General features: G+C 39.3%; 1 protein-coding gene across 3 annotated transcripts in view; it reads right to left on the bottom strand.

Moving 5' to 3' along the window:
• Positions 1–10,052: 10,052 nt before the first annotated feature.
• RASGEF1B (RasGEF domain family member 1B) overlaps positions 10,053–20,006 on the bottom strand; it is a 35,120-nt gene continuing 25,166 nt past the window's right edge. For all 3 annotated transcript variants that reach the window (XM_079153285.1, XM_079153286.1, XM_079153284.1), the window contains 5 exons: positions 19,704–19,799; positions 16,267–16,362; positions 15,733–15,856; positions 14,551–14,623; positions 10,053–11,461 (listed from right to left, as the gene is read on the bottom strand). In XM_079153285.1, the coding sequence (XP_079009411.1) occupies positions 11,437–11,461; positions 14,551–14,623; positions 15,733–15,856; positions 16,267–16,362; positions 19,704–19,799 (414 nt within the window). In that variant the 3' untranslated portion in view covers positions 10,053–11,436. The remainder of the gene's footprint in view (positions 11,462–14,550; positions 14,624–15,732; positions 15,857–16,266; positions 16,363–19,703; positions 19,800–20,006) is intronic.

The following is a 20,006-nucleotide window of genomic DNA, read 5'->3' as shown; positions in this document are numbered from 1 at the left end:
GGACTGTCTTGGGAAGAATATTCCAGGTCAAGGGAATGGTAAGCACCCTTGGCATGTCCACAGACCTATGCAAGGAGAGAGTGCACAACAATCTGAATGACCACAGGGAGGATCATAAGGCTGATGAGAAGATGAGGCTGGAGATCAGCAGGCTTAGATCTTACAGGACCTTGGATTTTACTTACAGTGAGATGAGAAATCACCATAAGAACCTGAGCAATCATATAAGGCACATAAATGGACTGGTGTTCTGAATGACCAGTCTTGTAGAGAAGTGACAAACAGACTTGCCTATAGGGAGGCAAGGTTTGGGAGGTAATCCAGCAAAGATGGTGTCTTTACCTGGTGGAAGTGGTGGAGGTGGCAAGATGTGGGCAGCTGTTAAACATGTTTCAAGCTACCACTTCCAGGACTGTTGATATAAAGTGAAAGAAAGAAGAATCAAGGATAATCATGTGATTTGGGGAAACAGCCCAGAGGACTGAATTTGTATTTACTGAGCGGGGGTGGGGGGGGGGAGCTGGAAGAGGTGCAGATTTGGGAGGTGTATCAGTCAGAATAAGCTAGGTTATGCTGGGGTAACAAACAATCCCCTGACTTCTACAGCTTAAGCTGCAAGTCTCTTTCTCTCTTGCAGTGTATGTCCATTATTACCAGTTGGCAAGGGGCTGTGCTCAGTGTCTCCACTCAGGAAGCCAGAGGTCTGAGGTTCATCTTGATACTTGTTATCTTGATCCTTGCAGCACAGCACCTGAAGGAGCATGGAGAATTGCACTCTGGCTTCTAAAGCTCTTGCCAGGAAGTGAGGTCACTTCTACTCACATTTCAACGGACAAAGCATAGTTCTGCCTAAGTTCAAAGGGAATAATGGGAAGTACAACCTACCACAGGTTTGGAAAAGACAGTACAGGAAATTTGGGGCTTATTAATTAAAAGGAGAAGGAACTGACTACAGGTCAAGAGAGTAAATAACACCTAGGACTGCCACAGGTGGGAAATCGGAAGGTTTTGGGTGTTTGGGTTTTGGGGGAGGAAAGGGGTGGGACATGTCCTTCCCAGTTGAGTTTGCTGTACTAGTATGAAGTTCAGGGGAAAGTGAGGGGTCCAGGCTTGTGAGACTTGGAGTTTATACAACTTGGGGGGAAGCTTCTTTAAGATAAAGTCCAAGGGTTGCATAAATGAGAAGCTCTAAAGCTTCAGTTTCCTAAGCTCCAAGGTGAATGTACTTCTAAGACCTAGAGTTGCAGCTAGAGATGCCACCAGTGGTAGAAGTTCTTAAAGCAGTGTGACTGAGGGAAGTCACCTGAGGAGTGAATATGAATGAAGAACGAAGGGTCCCTGAATCCTAGAGAAATCCAGTGTCTTGAGATTGAGGCATAATTAGTCAAGGAGACTGAGAAATGGCCAGTGAGATTTCCTTTTCTCTTCACGTTTACCTAGTTCTCATCCTCCTACAGGCTATTAATTTTATTACAGCCCTTTCCTTAAACTGCTGCAGGGTAGAGCATCTCAGATTGTTTTCCTTTTCTTAAGTGCTGGGAATGGAGGCTGGGGTTTGTACATGGTAGGCAAGTGCAACTATTCATTTGAGTTTTATGCCTATATTCAAAAACTGGAAAAAAACATCAGACTGATTTAGTTCCAAGGGAAGTGCAGCATTTAAGCAGAACAAGGAAAAAGAACTGACAACTGGTCAAGAAATTAAGTCTTAACTTCTAGTCCTGTTACCAACTTGCTAAATCATTTGCCCAAGGTGACATAAATTCTCTGAACCTTCATGCACATGCCTATAAAATGAAGGGATGTGCTATTTTCTCTAGGGTTATTTCTGTCTCTACCATTTGGCATGCTGTCCAGCCTCTGATGGTTTGGGCCTCAGGACTGGATCATATCAGTTTTCCATCATAGTATTTAATCGTATTCATTGATTTGGGAATACACTTCAACTTCCCCATTTACTTTGCATTGATTAAGATATGATACAATTGAACATAATAAATAAATGAAGCCTAAAAAGGATATTTGGCAATAAAATGGGGTAACTACTATTGTGGAGTTCAAGATAGAGTATTGCTTAAACTCTTTTTAAATATCCCCTCTATTAAGGGAATTTAATCAATGGAAGACATCAGCTAATAAATAATTTAATCCTGAAACAGTCTAGTTTACTAAGGCTTCTGAGTGGCTTAAACAACAGACATGTATCATCTCATGGCTCTGGAGGTTAGAAGTCCTGGCAGAAGGTGTTGGCAGGACCATGCTCCCTCTGAAGGTGCTAAGGAATCATCCCTTCCAGGCCTCTCTCCTAACTCCTGGGAGTTCCCTGGCTTGTGAGAGCATCACCCCAATCTTTACAAGGGTTCTTCCTTGGTGCATATTTGTGTTCAAATTCCCCTTCACCTTCTAAAGGATGCTAGGTGTGTCAAATTAAGCCCACACTTACAACCTCATTTTAATTTGATTACTTCTGTAAAAACCATGCCTTCAACTAAGGTCACTTTCTGAGCTTCTGGGGTTGGGACTCCAAAATACCTCTTTTTGAAGGACACAGTTCAACCCCTAAAACAGACCTACACAGAACTGCTCTCCCAGCCTCAGTTCCCCTTTTTCCTCAAGGGTGCCTGCACATTGTGTTAATTTCACCCCAGGCTTTTATCCCTACTTTCTTGACATTTCTCAGGTCCACCAACTCCTCTCCATCCTCCTTGCTTTGTCTCAGACCCTTCCGAATTGTATTCTCTGGTCTAAGACAAGAATCCCCTCTCTGGTTCCTTAAGTCTTTCACAAACCCACTTCCCAACACTCGCCCTCTCAGAGCAGCCAGTGTTTTCTTAATTAAGGCACCTCACCACTGAAAGTCCTTCAGCGTTTCCACATGGAACTCTAGTACAAAATGGACGTCCTCGGCCTGGAGCCAGAAACGTCTCCATCTGCCTCACGAGCACCTGCTAAGCCTTAACCCTTTCTAGCTTTCACAAACACCAGGTAGTCCAAAGGGGACTTTGTTTCTGCCCTTTCTCAAGGTTGCTGCCAGCACTTCAAGAGCCTTTGTGCCAATTAGAAGGTACCTCATCAGAAAAGATGAATTACTTAAAAAAAATCTCTCCTTCCTCCAGGTGGAGGCAGACTCCACGCAGGCTTGGTAGACGGCCTGGTGACCTGGGGACTGGTTGGATTTCAGTTCCTAATCCATCCACCTCCACTGTGGGCAGGGTAAAATAATATGCCCATGCTGGCTGCCTGGCCCACACTCACATGCATCTGGAGTTCTCCAGAAAAACATTCATAAAATCTTAGTTTTGCATCTGCCACACAAAGCTCCCTGACCTCCCAAACTGAGGGAGCTTGGAGATTAGAGGAGTCAGTGGCAGCACCAAAGACAGACTGACTCCTTGTGATACCTGCTATATCACAAGGGCAATTTCCCCATAAGAAGATGAGCTTCCTCCAAGGAGGAGCCAGGTCTTGCTCCTATCTCAGCATCTGTAGCAATATGCAGTGTAATAGCAATAGGGACTTGCTAACCTCGAATGAATTCCATTTTTTTCTTGCCAGTTAGACTATGGATTCACAAGTGCTGGAATAGCTGACAACAGCAAGAATTGCGTAGGGCAGTGAATGTGGGTAGAATTCCAGGCGGGCTGGCCTGCTTGGGAGGCAATCTGCTCAGTACTTACTAGGTGATGGTCCCAAATTCCATAATTTAGACCCAGGCCAGTCACCAGCCAGTTTGATGGCTAAATCAAGCAACCACTTGGTATATTTTAAAACCATTTATATTTTATGACTTTCGAGACCCTCCCATCTATATCTCTCCCCTCGCTCTTTGAATTTTAAAAGTTCACTCTATTATATGCCTTAAAACTCCACCAGAGTTGTAGAAAGCTAACATGAAAGAATTCTCAGTCAGTCGTAAAATAGTATGAATTAGATTAACATTTTTAAATCTTCAAATCTTAAAATCCTGGCTAAGATCAGTAGACTCTGAAGAAATGAACATCTTGATTTGGAGACAGGAGTAAAGGAAAGCTGCAGAACTCAGAGCACATTAGGAAGAAGGATGGGAGCTAGAACTTAGCAACCTACTGGAAATAGTGTTGTCAGTTACGGGTGGGGTTGAGTTTCCTCCCTTCAGCTCCTAATCCTCTGCAGGCCTGGGTGGCACATGTGTACACTGACCTCCTGGAGCCCAGGCCTATTCCAAATGAGCATAATTGATAACTATTAAGACAAAGGATTGTCTGGTATTAAAATTATCTTAAGTTGTTAAGACAAAGAAATGGGACTCTCTAGACCTCACACTCCCTGGTAGTTGTGCTGAAGGAAAGAGGTAGCTGCTGGCCACTGCAGAGTTCAGTCCTCACTCCCTTCCAGCTCCGGTAAAAAAGAGACTGGAAGTGACAGTCCACACCTGGCTCCGGGAAGAACAAGAAAGAACTCTCTTTAAGCTCATACCAGATTGACAGAGTGTGCACTCAAAAAATAAAGAAGAAAAACCAAAGAACTGCTTTCATCACATTCAAACTCTGAACATAGGCAATTCTTTATGTAAGACCATTTTGGTAACAGGCCTACACTGGCCTCCGAAAGTTTAAGGACAGAGCATAGGTACTCCATTTATTCCATTCTGTACCTGACCATCCCAGCAGGAGTGGATTAATCTGTGCACCTAATTATGTAGGAATACCCTAAAGCAAAGAAACGTTTTGCAACACTGGAGCCTGCTGGGGGCATTCAGAACTCCTCAGGTTATCCTCTGTTCTCTTTCAAGTCCCTTTTAACTTTAGAGAGTGAGCACTCCCACCAGTTTATCTTCACCCTTTACAAAGGCAGTGTTAGTTTTTGAATAGGTGGATAGGGGTTGGTCATGACTATTTTCCAGAATGTTATGGAATTTATTACAAAGAGTCAATTCAATAAGTTGCTATAATTGAAAATAATCCTCTAAGTCATCTAGTTCTATTCATTTCCCTAATATCTATTTTAATAACAAACAATTTATAGTTTCCCAAGAGACTATTTCCTGGCTTCATTGTTTTCTTATTAGATTTTAAATGAGTTTGAGTATTTCATATGCTATGACATTACTACTGTCACATCTCTCCTTAAACTCTCCTTGTCAAAAACTATTTGTTATTTAAATGTCCCTCTACATTTTCTCCCATGTAGGAGTTTTGTTTGGCTTTTTCTTCCTTTGATCTTTTTCTCTTTTGCAGAGGACTTTCTGGATTACAACTCACAGAGCATTTATAGCCTAAGGAGAGAAGGTCTCCCGCCTCCCAGGACTGCTGTATGCCCTTTTTCTGGTTCCCTTCCGTGTAGGACTTTCCCTAATACCTATGTCAAATTCAACAGCCCACCCTGTCTGACAACTTTCAAAGGAGGTCCCCAGAAGTGAATGTTGACAAAATGCAGAATTGGACTCTGATTATTACTTCCCTTAGTCTTGGTCTGTTAAGCCAAATAGTGACTCATTTGTAAATGACTAGGTATGAACAGGCACTTTATATATGATTTTATCTGTATATCTATATCCACAAGTACAATTACGGCAGCTGCTGTGATGAAGATGTAATCTATACAACAAAGCTATTTGGTAGTCTTTATGCTTTCTTAATCTAGCTCCTTTGAAATCACAGCAACTGATCTTGCATGAGGGTGTTTTCGATTTCTGGGCTTCTGGGCTGGGTAAAAATCACTCTTTGCTGTGAAGAACTCTATCCTGTTTTGTGGCGAGCTGCTAGAGGGGTGGGTTGAGGCTTGATCGCTCCTTTGTTTCCTACCAAGTAGTAATTAGCCTCTTATCCCTTCCCTCTTCAAATACAATTAAACAAAACACAAAAGAGTACTGCAGGAAGAAAGAAGGCTGAGGCACACAAGCAGGATGCTGCATTTACTGGCTAATTTATCTTTGAAGCCTGTGAGCTGAGAAAGTGCTTTCTGAAACCATAGGCTATTAGACCCCCATCGCCCATTCCATGCCAATTAGTCCAGACCCACTCCTTTAGAAGACACTGAAGTTCAGAAGTGGGGGAGACTTTCCCGAAGTCCAGAAATCCAGGCAGTGTGCTTAGCACATAGTTCTCACAGTCTAAGTCTAATGTTCTGGCAGAGTACATTTAAAATTCACCCCATGTCCCTAAACCATGTTGATCCCTTGTAATGGCAGGTTTTTATATGATTGCTAAAGGAAGATTTATTGTTAGGATTATTGGTTCTAACTAATAAACACAGGGGAATGTAAACAAGCTAATTGATAATCATCATTTTTTAAAAACTCCACAGACACTTGGATTTTCTTTGTTGATCTCCATGATAATACAGTTGAATCATTTCAATTTCTACACATTTCCAAAATCTGGATGTCTTAAGGGTACACTGGAGATTTGTTCAACCAAAGAGAGGGAAATCTGTGACTCCCCAGTGATAACCAAACTAACAATTGGCTTGTCCAAGCATTCAACATATATTTATTGAGCATACATTAAATCCCTTTCATAGCTCACCTGCACTTAGGATTCATAATCACACTGCAAAACTACAATGCTCACGATCTTCCAACTGTCATGTCTCAGCCAACCTGAGGACACCTTCTGCTGAACTCACTTTCCCACAATGATTCATCCAGAAAAAGATGATTTCACACTAACTTTCATTTTCTCCAGGCAGTGTAGGTGGAAAGTGGGAAAGAAAACAAACTTTGTTCCATGCTAGAAAACCCTCTAGTTTGGCATCCAATTAGGAGCATATAATTTTCCTCTTTATTCTAATAAGTATCGTCCCCTTTTTCTTAATTCCCAAAATTATGATCTACAAACTTGTGCCTAGAAATGCTGAAGTGGATTATATGCACCCTTTTATTTAAGTATGCTAACATTTAACTGTATTCCAAGATAACTGCCCCTTCTTTCCAGAATGTGATTATGTGCATGTGGATGTTTACTCTTTTTATTAGATTCTTAGAGAAGTGAAGAGTTTCCAGCTTGAGGAGTAGAATTTAAGCTTGCAGAAGCCTGCTGGCACTAAAAAAAGGATTAGAAATCTGGACTGTCCTCACTGCATTAAATGGACAAACAAACAAACTGCATCCTCTAAGTGGAGTTGATTCTTAAGTGCAGAATTAAGGCACTCTTCTATTTTACATGGAAGCAGTCTTGTCTGCACTTTTGAATGTCAGGTCCCTAAACCATAAGATGTGAGTACATAAACCTCGAACCCCAACATCTTTGTCAGAGATTGAGTAGGGTCAAGTGAGCTTGATTACATGAAGCAGAGTACTGAGGCAATTATCCAATCATTCAGACCCAGAAAAAATGTTGTCTTGAATTACCCAGGAAGTGCCCCAATTTACTGTTAAAAACTCTAGAAACCCAAGTTTGACCGAAGCCTTTCCTTTTTAACATGTCTTAAGGGTAAAACTAATGGAGTTGCCATCAGAATATCTTCCAGTTTTATATGTTTAGTTAGTAGTTTCCAGGTCACTAACCACATTTTTTTGTTCCAGGAAACACATTAAAAAATTCCTTTGAACCCTCAGCTCCAGCAGAAAATTGGCCTAAGCCTCTTTTTTATTCCCAGTTGCTCATTCTCCATCAGAATAGTAAGATGTGTTTGGATTAAAGGGAGGCATTGCCTTTTGTTGAGACAGACCACAGGGTAAACAAAAAGCACCCAAGTGGAGGGTAGAGGCTGTTTCGAATCTACAGCTGAAAATTCTTATATAGTTTAAGGACTCGACTTCCAGTGGTGGGCTGTTTCGTTGAGGTTCTACACACCGGAGGCATGTGGACAGCAGTTGAAAAAGAAAGTACAAAAAGAAGTAAAGTGTGCCAGGAAGAAAGTGTATGAGGAAATGGCAGAGGTGCCAGGGCCAGGTGGAGAGAAGGACAAAAGGCAAAATCCTTCAAGACAAAGTCAAGACAACCAATTTCCAGTCATGTTGTCTTTGTTAGATGGAAGACAGGCCATCCCTAGGGAACTTGGTCCTGTCCTTAAAAACAAGGCATACTTCAAGTAGTAAAAGGTGTACTCTCCTTTTACCTACCTACACCCAGCTTGTGCTGCGGCTCCCTCCAGGCCCCAGCCTGTAGCTTGGAATGCGCAGCGTGCCTGGGCAGAACCACCCTGAATCAGCCTGACCGACATTGCCTGGTGCCGTTCATGCTTGTATTTATCCAGGCTTCCATCCAGCCTAGTGAAATTACAAATGCATCTATAAACCCAGTGGGGAGTGCAAATACACACATGCACAAGAGCGACTAGCCAACCATTTCCACAGATAAGTTAATTCAGGGTTTAAACCTCTGGCTAACCCGGACATTAAAACAAGAGGCTATATTTAAGAATGGTAACTCCATGAAAGCTTTTTGCTGAAATAGCCTCACATTTTTTAAGCCTAAGAGCACTTTAGGAAATTTTTTCAGCAGCCATGTTTAGGTACCTAATGCCATTACACAGACCTCTTGACACTTTTGTAAACTGTCTTGCTAATGCTTAAAAAACCCACTTAGATCAGGGGTTAGTAAACTTTCCTTAAAGGGCCAGAGAGTAAACATTTGCAGCTTTGTGACCATACAGTCTCTGTCACAATTATGACTGAGGGATAGAAGAAAACAGCCACAGGAAAATACTTAAGTTAATGAGTGTGGCCATCTTCCAATAAAACTTTATTTATGGACATTGATATTTGAATTTCACATAATTTTCATGTCATGAAGTATTGTTCTTCTTCTGATTTTTTTTTTTTTTTAACCCATTACCTTGTAGGTCACACAAACTACGCAGCTGACTGGAATTGGTCAGCAGCCCACAGCTTGCTGACCCCTGACATAGCTGAAAGAACTGCTGCCATCAACCAAAACAGGCAGAGTTCAGGGAAGGCAGCATAAGGGGACTGGACTGTGGGGTTGTATTAATCATGCGTTAAGATATTTTTTAAAATATTTTTTTTTAGTAGCCAATGGACCTTTATTTTTACTTATTTATTTATTTGTGGTGCTGAGGATGGAACCCGGGCCTCACACTTGCCAGACAAGCGCTCTACCCCTGGGCCACAACCCTAGCCCCTTAAGATATATTTTGATTTGGTAAAAATCTTGCTGCAGGGAAAGAAGGACCCTCTCAGGTCAGCCAAGACTGCAAAGAACTCAGTCCAGGAGTATATACCCTTTCATTTGCAAGCCAAATAATATCTAGTCTATAACCTTCTCTATTTTTCTAACTTCCACATACCAAGGCAGTATTTCCTGTTCTAAATCATCCCAGGGCAGGTATCAGGCACCAAGACCACTCTACCAGTCCAGAGCCTGCAGAAATTAATCAAACTTACCAATCTTAAATGTGTACCTTTGCCCTGCCTTTCCTTTCCTGGGGAAGTCTCAGTAAAGGCCATGGCTTAGGATTTCTTTTTGTTCCTGCTTCTGTCTCCTCACACTGGTGCTTCCCCTGTGGACCTTTATGGGGTGTCATGACACCTCCTCTTGAGAAATGTCAATAAGACTTTCGATGGCACAGGTCTGTGTCAATACTCAGTTACCCCCATAAATTAAAATCTCCAAGTACAAAAAAGACAGGAGAGCCTGTATTCTAAGCAAGACCCAGGACTAGTGACATCGGTGTCACCTCCCCCCAACCCCCTGCCCCCAGACCTACGAAATCAAAATCTGCAGGTACCAAGATTCTGCAGGATACTTGCAAGGTGCTTTGCTGGTGTGGTTTAAAGCTTGGGCTCTGGAATTAGAAGGCCTAGCTCCAATCCGCGTGCCTCTCATGAGCTATGCGGCCTTGGACAAATTACTATTTTTAGTAGAATCACATACCTGTTTTTATACATAAAAAGTGGTGGTGATGATCACATAATCTTAGAAAGTACCTGGCAAGTACTATTTATTAAATGTTTATTCCAATTCATTTCTAGAAAACAAATGCCCCTGCACATACTCCTCACAGACACACACATTCTGAGCCCGTCACGAGAGCTGAGCTACTGTGACTACATGCACACCCACCCACGCAACAACTCCATCCCTAAAAGAAAAGAAAGACTCCACAACTCCTGGAGGCAGAGTGTAAAATATATTGATGGCTGTAAAGGAACAACTTGGAGCCGTTCGGGCCTGCTGAGATGATGCGCGGCACACATGCTGTTTCTGGAAGCCGCGTCCTAAGGTTTTTCATACATCTGTTTTGAACATGGTGTTTTGCTTTTTCATTAGCACAGAGTACTACTCTACAGTTTCTCCTAGAGTAAATATATATAATGGCTGTTTGCAGAGCAACTACAGATTATTTAGATTTTTCCCAAGGTGAGCTATTTCACAAGTAGATCAATCATTCAGTTAAGAGCAACATGTTTTTCATTTGCTTTGTTCACTGCTATGGGGAAAGAGGTAACTTCTCCAATTTATTCTCTGTTTACATGTTTAGTTACCAACAGACTCCAAAAAGTAATGAAAAATCATAGTCTGTTAAAAAAAATTAGATTGTGATTATGCCATGGGTTTTTCCAAGACCCTTTAAATCAGATCATTTAAATTTACAATAAAAAAATAAGCGTCATGGAAAACTAACAACAACAACAACAAAAAACTACGGAGAAATACATGTATAGAACATAGTGGTCGACTGTAAACAGCTCAGAAGGGCAAGAAAACAAAAAGTCCTTCTAGCAAGGTAAGCAGCCCAACGACGACAAACTCTGCTTTTTTTTTCCCCTAGTGGCTATTTTCCTACCACAGTGTTGAGCTTCATTATTATATTAAATAACTTATGTGGGTAAAAAGGAGTTTGCTAACCAGCAGCCAACTCAAAACCTTGTAGGAAGAGGGAGGAGAGGAATTTACAACACAGCGCACGCTAAAGGAAAGGAAGTCCGCAGTCCGACCAGTCTTAGCCTTCTCTGGAAATACTGCTTGAGCTGAGGTCTGGGATCTAAACCAAGGAGGGCTTTCCCCCTCCTTCCTCTCCCTTTTTAATTTAAATTAACAAAGAAACATGGGCTTCCTAAGAGCCAGCGCTCAGCTGGGTAAGTCCCATTAGCAGCAAATGTTCAACCAAATAAAAAACACACACACACAAAAGAAAACTCCGTCCAGGTGCAGAGCTGTGATTCACATGGAAATTCCAGGAGATGAATCATGTGCAGAGCCAGGATCTTTAGAGGATTCTTTCTCAAGTGTCTTCAGCGAACATTTCAGTCTCACAGAATCTGAGTCAATCTGTCAGCTGTGGGACAGGGGTTTCCCATCTGCTCTGGAGTAAGGTCCTTTGCTTTGCTGACTGGAATGCTCCCAGGGCTGTGGGGTCTTCATGAGTTTTCCTAGTACTAGATGCCAGAAAACAAAGGCCAGCCCCTCCAAGATCTGCACGATGCAGCGGCAGCAGCAGCAGCAGAGGCAGCAGAGCAGCAACAGCAGCAGCAGCAGCAGCTTCCATATGTTAAACTCTGCCTAAGAGGCTTGACCTGTGCAATAAAGTAAAGCATGTAAGTCAGGACAGAGCAGACTATTAGTTTTAGGATTAAAACGCATTGCCTAATACTAATTTTGTCTTTCCTCGGTTTTATTTTTTTGTATGGGGGATGGAAACCAGGGTTGCTTACCTCTATTCCAATCCTTTTAATTTTTTTATTTTGACACAGGGTTTCACTAAGTTGCTAAGGCCAGTCTCGAACTTGGGATCCTCCTGCCTCAGTCTCCTGAGTTGCTGAGGAGTGCACCACTGCACCCCGCCTTTCTTAGTCTTAAATACAATCTTACATAGCTAAAACCTGGAGTGTGGTTGTGATCAAAATTTGAAGTCTTCCTTGCCTGATAGGAAAATTGCTAGTCACTTAAAATAGTTTCTAATGGAGATAGCAAAAGCTTTGTTAATAGATAAATGTAGATCTTGAGCAGTTTTATATTAACACAAAAACCAAAAATGCACAAAGAACATTCATGATAACAAGCTTTTAGGTAGGTGCCAGTCTTATAATAGGAAGGTTTACTTAAATAGATAAAAGCATCTTCTACAACACATTCTATGACCATTGGGAGCATTTAAATAGAAAGTGACAAGAAAAGTGCCCTCAGAGGTAGATTTGTCATTGCTTTTGATGAATGCGTATGGAATTAATGACTCTAGGGACAGCAAGAAAAGTGTCTATGTACACAAATCTTATGACTTTCAAAGTTATATACCGCAAAGTTTTTAGGTAGGTACTATCATTCTGGAATATTTAATATTTGCTTAACACATAGGATTGTAGAAACTGTGATAGCCTAGTTTCTGCTGTTTATCCTCTTGGTGTTGCTACACCTTGGCCAACACCTACAGTAAACCAATGTCATTCACACTGCAGAAGCAGGGGCTGCAAGATAGTGTGTCTAGGGCTGAGGCAGACAAGGGGAATGACCCTGTGTTTGCCCTCAAGGGGCCAATCGGGTAGTAGGGAAAAAAATCACATATACTGCCCAAAACAACACACAGCAAACAACAAGAAAGGAGTGCAAGAGGAACTTTCTGAAGTAAAAAGGGCCAAGTACAGGGGAAGGCACTGGATCTGGACCATGAGAACAGACAGGATGTATAAATGGTATGTGCAAGGCTTAAGCACAGACATGAAAGGGAGTTTGTTCTTCAAGCCCCCTTGGAAAACAATTTCAACATGTAAAATAGTCTTTTATACCAAAGAATATTTCTTCACTGTTTAGACATATATTTCCTTATATACCATTCATTTTATTTCTGCCACTGCCAGTCTGCCAATCAATTCTTACCAGAGCAATATTACTGAGCAATTTGGAGTTGAGTACAATTGCAGATCTATTCCTGGATACAGTGAAAGCCAGGACACTTTCTTTCCCCTCATATTCCTAAATTCTCCACTAAATTCTTTGGTCACCTTTCAACCAATCAAATGTTCAATTATATTATGTACTGTGTATATGGTACACACAGATATGGGAAAAAATTATGCAACTCAATCTTTTGTTTTTGCTATCAAACCTTGGACTAATGAACCTTCCAACCTAATTACTAAACAGTAGGAAGGTGTCATAACAGAGAAACAACTAAACCAAAAATGTAGGCAGGTCTGGATTCTTCTAATGTCTGAATGCTACAGGTAATGCAGATACTGCACATCCATTATGCACAGCCAATCTGTCCCCTGGACAATTTTTTAAAAATCTTCAAGAAAAGTAACAATAGCTAAGCTATACCCAAGGGCCTTACCAAACTTGAAGTTTTTAACAGAAAAAAGGGCATTTAAAAGAAAAAGTATAGAAGGCAAAATTTATCTTAAAAAGGTTCATTTTAGAGGAGTATTTCCATATTTTTATCTGGTTAGATGTTTAGACTTTGAAACTCACTTTGCATGTGAAAATATTAAAGAAAACCACAAGTACCTTTTAATTCAAACAGAAAGTAATGCAAAATTTAAATTGAAATGTGATACTGACAGGCACAAAATTTTAAAAAGTAATAGATTTGGGGCATCAGCCTAGCAGGACTATAATGTGTCCTGACTCCTGGCATTAGCCAGCCGTTCTTTATGGTCCTCTTTAACTGTCTGAGGCACCAGAAACATCTCTTGTCCTTTACCTATCACCTCAACTTATACTAAAGATAATAATTCCAATGACACTCCTCCGTATCTCATCCCTCCTCATTGAGGGATACAAAGAAGGGGGCCTAGGTTTTCCCTTGAAACACACAAATCAAATGTACACACAAAAAAACAAGTATATCTTAGAGATCTTGGTTCATGAAATCTAGCCTAATATCAAGTATAATACAGGTTCCCAAACGTCCCTAGGACAATAAAGGAAGAAGAGAAAATGCTTGTCAACCCTGGTACATACCCAAAGGCATGCACTCCAGGAGCTTGTTAGTAGAAACAGTGATAGCAATTTTGATTATATTGTACTATACTATGTTCTGGGCTACTTTTGCCTATTAAAGTATCTCAGAGTCTTAAAATACAAATGCTAACACATTTTATTTGAAAATTCTAATAGGATAGCAAAATTTTAAAATATGAAACTCCTGATTTTATTTAAAATCCCAGCTTTCCTTCTCAAACCAAAAAGGGGACTGATATCCAGTTGGTAAGTAATTGTCCCAATAATATCAGCATCAATGGGTCCAGGGTTAACTTTGACCAATATTTTGTTCTTTTTTTTTAATCTCAGATCAAAAAATATTTCTGTGTTGGAAGAACTATTCAGAGATAAGGTCTGAATCTGATCTTTTAGATAAAGAAAAATAGTTGGTGTTTTCTTTGTACCATACCATGGGATAATTTCAGTTCCTCATTCTATTATATTACAGGAGAAAGAAGAACAGAAGCACTGTGTATCTGCCAGCTTTAAAAAAAAAGTGTAAGGTAATAAAACTGAATTAGGACAATAAGAATTCTAAGCCACAAAGATTCAGTTAGCAAGAAATAAGGTGTAGAGGACTTAGAACAGGCAAGCAGGGACTTCCCATAGAACATATGTGGCTTTCTTCAGGTAAAACTAACAATTCCTGTAGATTTGTGCAGCAATGAGATGCAATGAGACCCACCTTAAGGACTTCCATCTGTCTTTCTCTATATGATTTTCAGGTCCTTCACTCTCGTAAGAAGCCAAATAGAGAGCTACAATCAACCAAAAAAAGAGCATGCATGAATGTTGGAGCCTGCTGCCACATTATCCACCTCCATCCATCCCCTGTGCAACGTGACCCCATATTCACAACACTCTCTTTTAGGTATCAAATTATGACTGAGAAGGTTCATTATTTCATGGAGATATAACATCACTTTGTCTCTGACTGACCCTGTCAACAAAAACCCCAGGGCCTCTAGGCCCAAAACACATTGAATTAACTAAGAAATGCAAACCACATAATGCCGTCATATACTCAGATTTATGTTCTTTACAAAGAAAGGGTTGACAGCTCTTTCCTGGTACCCTCACCTTTTAAAGAACCCTTCATAGGTTTCCTAGGTCATTTTTTTATCCTTCTAATATTTTTTCTTCCTTTTTAAATAAAAAAATCCTCATTTAAAAACTCGAAAAGTTATTAGTCCTATTTATAGAGATTAGAAACAATCAAGTACACTCTGAAATAGGTCATATTCACTCAAAATGTTTTTCAATCATTACTGCAAACACTATTAATCTGTGATGAAAACTTCGCCAATAGGTGTTATTGATTCCTATGATGTTAGGATATGAAAAAATCAATAAAATAATTACCATGATTATGAACATTAACTCTCTTCTGGTAAATATTTCCATACATATTTAATCACTTTTTCTGCCTTAATTTCCCTAATATTTTAATAGGTCAAGACATTCTTCTACTTCTTGAAATAGCTGGTGGTAACAATTTACTGTTTTGGGAGTTTTTTTTTTTTTTCCCCTATTAACAAAACACAAAACACCTCTTTTTCAATGGAAGCAAGTCCAAACAAGAAAAAAAAAAAAAAAATCCTCCAATAGCTTTCCATTTATGTTCAAAGCTTTGCAGATCAGGGATTTGAAAGGATTTATATTTGGAAACATAGTGGTTATGGATGAATGAATATTAAGGTAAAATATTGTAGGGGTCCATCATAAGGTTGTTTGTGCTTTTAAGCTGGGACAGATCAGAGGACTGGCCTCTTGTCTCATGAGGAATCAAGCATCAAGCATGTATATGCTTGTTTCCTAAACGCAGGATCTGGGGCTGCTCAGGGCGGTTACAACTGAAAGGCCTCACCGTCTTCACTAAAGACTGGCACTGTGAGCAGATACTGAAGGATCTTTCGGTCCCTCTCAAATGGACACTCCACTTGTTTCCATGTCATAAATTCACTCACTTGTTTGGCCAGTTCCCAAAATTTCTGAAAGAGAACAAGGGAGAAGAATTTTAAAAGCAATCATCACACAACTATAAGTCTGCAAGAGACAATTCCATTTAAAATGCTTTTGTCTGATTTTTAAACTTCTGAATTACATACTTAAGAAATCTAATGAAAACTATATTTGCTAGGTAGGTTCAGGTGAACATTTACTAACATTCCCTCAAATAATGATGATGAAGATGATGATAATCATATTACTACTACTACTAATAATAATAATGCAGCTACTATATTCTACTTGGTATTACTAATTTCTTATAAAATATTAGGGAAAGAATTTGTTCTAGAACCACAGCATCAGCTATGGCAGCCAGGCCTGAGATGCAGTGCTAGAGCAGCTGCACTTCCCTTTGTGCTCTAGTTTATTCAACCTACTTTATCACACTCACCTCAAAATTGACATGGCCATTTGGGAGGCGGTTGGCACAGCCCTCATTGAGGAAATAAATATCTTTGATTAAGAGACTGAAGAATGGTATCACAATCTAGAGAAAACAAAAGATTCTGGTTTGTCTGGGCAAATAAACATTTAGCCTCTCATCAAATAGTTCAAAAGGATTAATGAACAACATGAACTCGGAGTTGCATGCAAGGCCACAAAGAACTAAGGTATAGTGCTTTGTACACCTTATGTGACAGCCACTTCCTCCCTTGCATAATTTTGCTTAAGATACAAATTTCAATATTGATCAAAATATAGCAAGAACAAGTAGTGCTGAGAAATAGATGGGCAAATGCTTTTCCTACAGTTCTTCCTATTTCTCTCAGTGCAGAGCAGCAGATAATAAAATCTGAAAATTCTAGTTATAATGAAAGGAAAAAAAATACCTAAAAGGAATTCTTGCTTTTCATTTAGTTATGGTAAAATCTTAATAGAAGACTTATCTCTGGAAGTACTGAGATTTTAAGATGTGTGACCCATCACTTATATCGCTACATCATTTAGATATCTACGGTTTAGATGATTTTTTTCCCCCAGATGATTTTACTTTATCCTGAGGGCATTACTCAAGATAACATGAGAGCTTAGGGTTATGGATGATTGTTGCTACACTTATCTATTGGGTAAAGCTGGCCCATGAATAAGAAAACAAGTTAGCACTTGTTGTCACGGAAAATCACCTAAGAAGTACCTGGCACAATATGTTGTGAGACAGATGTGCCACAGGGAGAGAGGAATATAGATGTGTAATTTAAATTTAATAACTATTTATAAAACAATGAACTTTAATAATACTTTCCTGTCTGAGCTCTTTGGTTTGATGAGATGGTATTTTATAATAATTAATCTAAAATAATCTTTAACTAAGTACCCTACTAAGTACCTTACTATACCTATTAAAAAAAAGAGAGAGAAAAAGGTTCAGATACAATAACTTCCACTTTCTCTAAAATGTCAATGTATATTTAAAGATTTTAAATTTTATACAATGCAAATAATACACCAAACACAAATTGTGAGTCTCTTATTTCCTCAAGATTAGGGTTTTGAAGTTTCCTAAGCTCATGGCTCATGTGGTACTTCAATACCACATGAATAGGAAAACATACTTTTAGACTCACACACAAAAATATTAAGTACCAATTTACTTCTAAAGAGAAAGTAAGATTTCCCCCTGAAGTCATTAAAAAAAGGTTAATTATTATTTGTTTTCATTGATTTCTGAAAATAACCAAATTTAATCTTCAGTTTTGATTGCTCTCTTGAATACACCTTTTTTTTTTTTTTTTTTTTTTTTTTTTTGATACTGGGGATTGAACTCAGGGGCACTGAGCCACTGAATCATGTTCCCACCCCTATTTTGTATTTTATTTAGAGATAAGGTCTCTCTGAGTTTCTTAGCACCTTGCTTTTGCTGAGGCTGACTTTGAACTCAAGACCCTCCTGCCTCAGCCTCCTGGGCTGCTGAGATTATAAGCATGTACCACCACGCCCAGCTTGAATATACTTTCAATCATGTGTTTTTGTCTGTGAAGTTGCTAAGGCTGAATCAGTAAAGATTTCATTATCTTCTTCTAATGTTACTGGCTATTTCTCCACAGACGCCATCGAAACCATAAAAGTACACATCAATAATCAACAAAGATTACTTAAGGGTGAGAAGTGCTGGACTCTGTCAGAACTCAGTTTAAAATTTGGAACAATTTACTGGTGGCAAAAACTAGGAGTTGGCAAACTGTAGCCCCAATTTTGGATGGCTTAGGAGTCACATATCTTACATATCTTACATTTTTAAGTGGCTGGATAAAAATCAAGTGAATAATACTTTATGATACATGAAAATTATATGAAATTCTAATTACAGAGGCCTTTAATAGAATACAGCCATGCTCATCCATCAAATATCGCCTATGTCTGCTTGCTTTCAAGCCACTATCCAGGTGGCATATGCACTTAAAAAATAATAAAGATACATCATCATATGACAGCTATAAGGATGTGAGAACAAAATTAAAATCAAGATGCAATATTTGTACATTGTAACAGCTTTTTAAAGCAAGAACTATATTCCTGTGTTCTCTTCTTTGGTACTGGGCTATGAGATTCATGGGGTGTTGATCATTTATTTTTTTCATATTGATATTTAAACTTTTTCTAAATGCATGCCATATGCCCCTAATTAGATTATAAATTCTGGGTGGCAGGGGCTGTTCCTTAGGTGATGTCTGCATGCATGGATGCCTGCACGAGTCTCTGCTATTGGCTGAGTGGCTCTCCCAAGGAAATGGAAACAGCCGGTCCCACTAAGAGTACTTTACTGTTCAGTTCCTTATGCCCAGGTACAAGAAAGACATTTCACAGGCTCCTTCAACTTCTCATTTACTCCAAGATAATTCCCATCTTATGTTTTTCAATTCTCTTTTTAAATGTTCCTAATTCAGAGAGCCAGCAACTGTACTTTAAAGGTATCATCAGTTCCACAGACATGAATTCTGATGTGCAGAAAAAAGTTCATAGAAGCACAGAAAAGCAAAGGGATTGAAAACCATGTGATCATATGAGGAATGGTTAAAAACCTGGGAATGTGACATCTTCATTTGTTGAATATAAAGTTTAAAGTAAAAGAAAGCCAGAATCTAAACAGAAGATATCACCACCAAGTAACCCTCACTAGCCATTTACTATAACTGGGTATGTACTTCTCAAATAACATGATGACCAACATTGAGATGACTTGCCTTCCTCTGTAAGGAAATAAGACAAAAAAAGTACCAAGAGAGGAGGACCCTTAGAGTCAGGAGTATGGTAGATCTAGGGTAGTATTAATTTGTTTAAGCATAGACAGGGAGACGATCATTAATTTCTCAGACATCCTTATACTTTTTTCTGCCATCCACATATCCAATTAGTAACAGCAGGCCTAATGCTACAGCAACTAACCTACTTTCTCAAAATAAATGACTTAACCATGGGAGGTAAGCTAATTCTTCTAAGAGAAAAGGTTACATTAAGTCAGCCACTTTGTGCAGAGCTTAAATGTCTATTTTCCATTAAATCAAATTACTCTCTAATGCTATTAGTCACCTTAACATGTAACTTATGCTTAAACACAAATAAGACTAACTACAAAATAAGCATTTTAGTAATGTAACAGTAACAGTACTATGTCTTTGCAATCTTATACATCAAGTCACTTTTACTTTTCCTCTACCCAAGTTTTCTTTAGCATTCCTCTTCTCCTATATATCAAGTGACAACATTTCTATGGTGTGCATCTGTCTTAGATATGAATAGGTAAGAGAAGCTCAGTATAGGAGTTCCCATTGCATTCCATTGAAATCATGGTGACTCTTTCATGAATTACACACTGCTTTAAGTGCATACCTTTTCTCTGCTACTATGGGCAGTCAAAGACCTTTGTGCTGCCCCTCGAAGAGCTGTTCGGTAATTATAGAAATTGCTGGAAGGGTCCATCTGATGCTACAGATAAAAGAGAGAAGAGTATTAACCATTTACTTCTCATCTGTAGAAGTTTAAAAGATCACACATTCAACTGTACATAAGCAATTCAAAATAAGTTAGGAAACTCATTAGGAATATGATTTATCCCTCTCATACACCTACTTGTGCTCACAACACATTAGAACACACATGTTTTTTTTCCTGAGGTTTGGTTCAGTTTCACAA

The sequence above is a fragment of the Sciurus vulgaris genome, assembly GCF_902686455.1.
Source record: "Sciurus vulgaris genome assembly, chromosome: 9".
NCBI classification, from domain to species: Eukaryota; Metazoa; Chordata; class Mammalia; order Rodentia; family Sciuridae; genus Sciurus; species Sciurus vulgaris.
The sequence above is the reverse complement of the archived record's forward strand: the minus strand, read 5'-3'. Positions and strand labels throughout refer to the sequence as shown.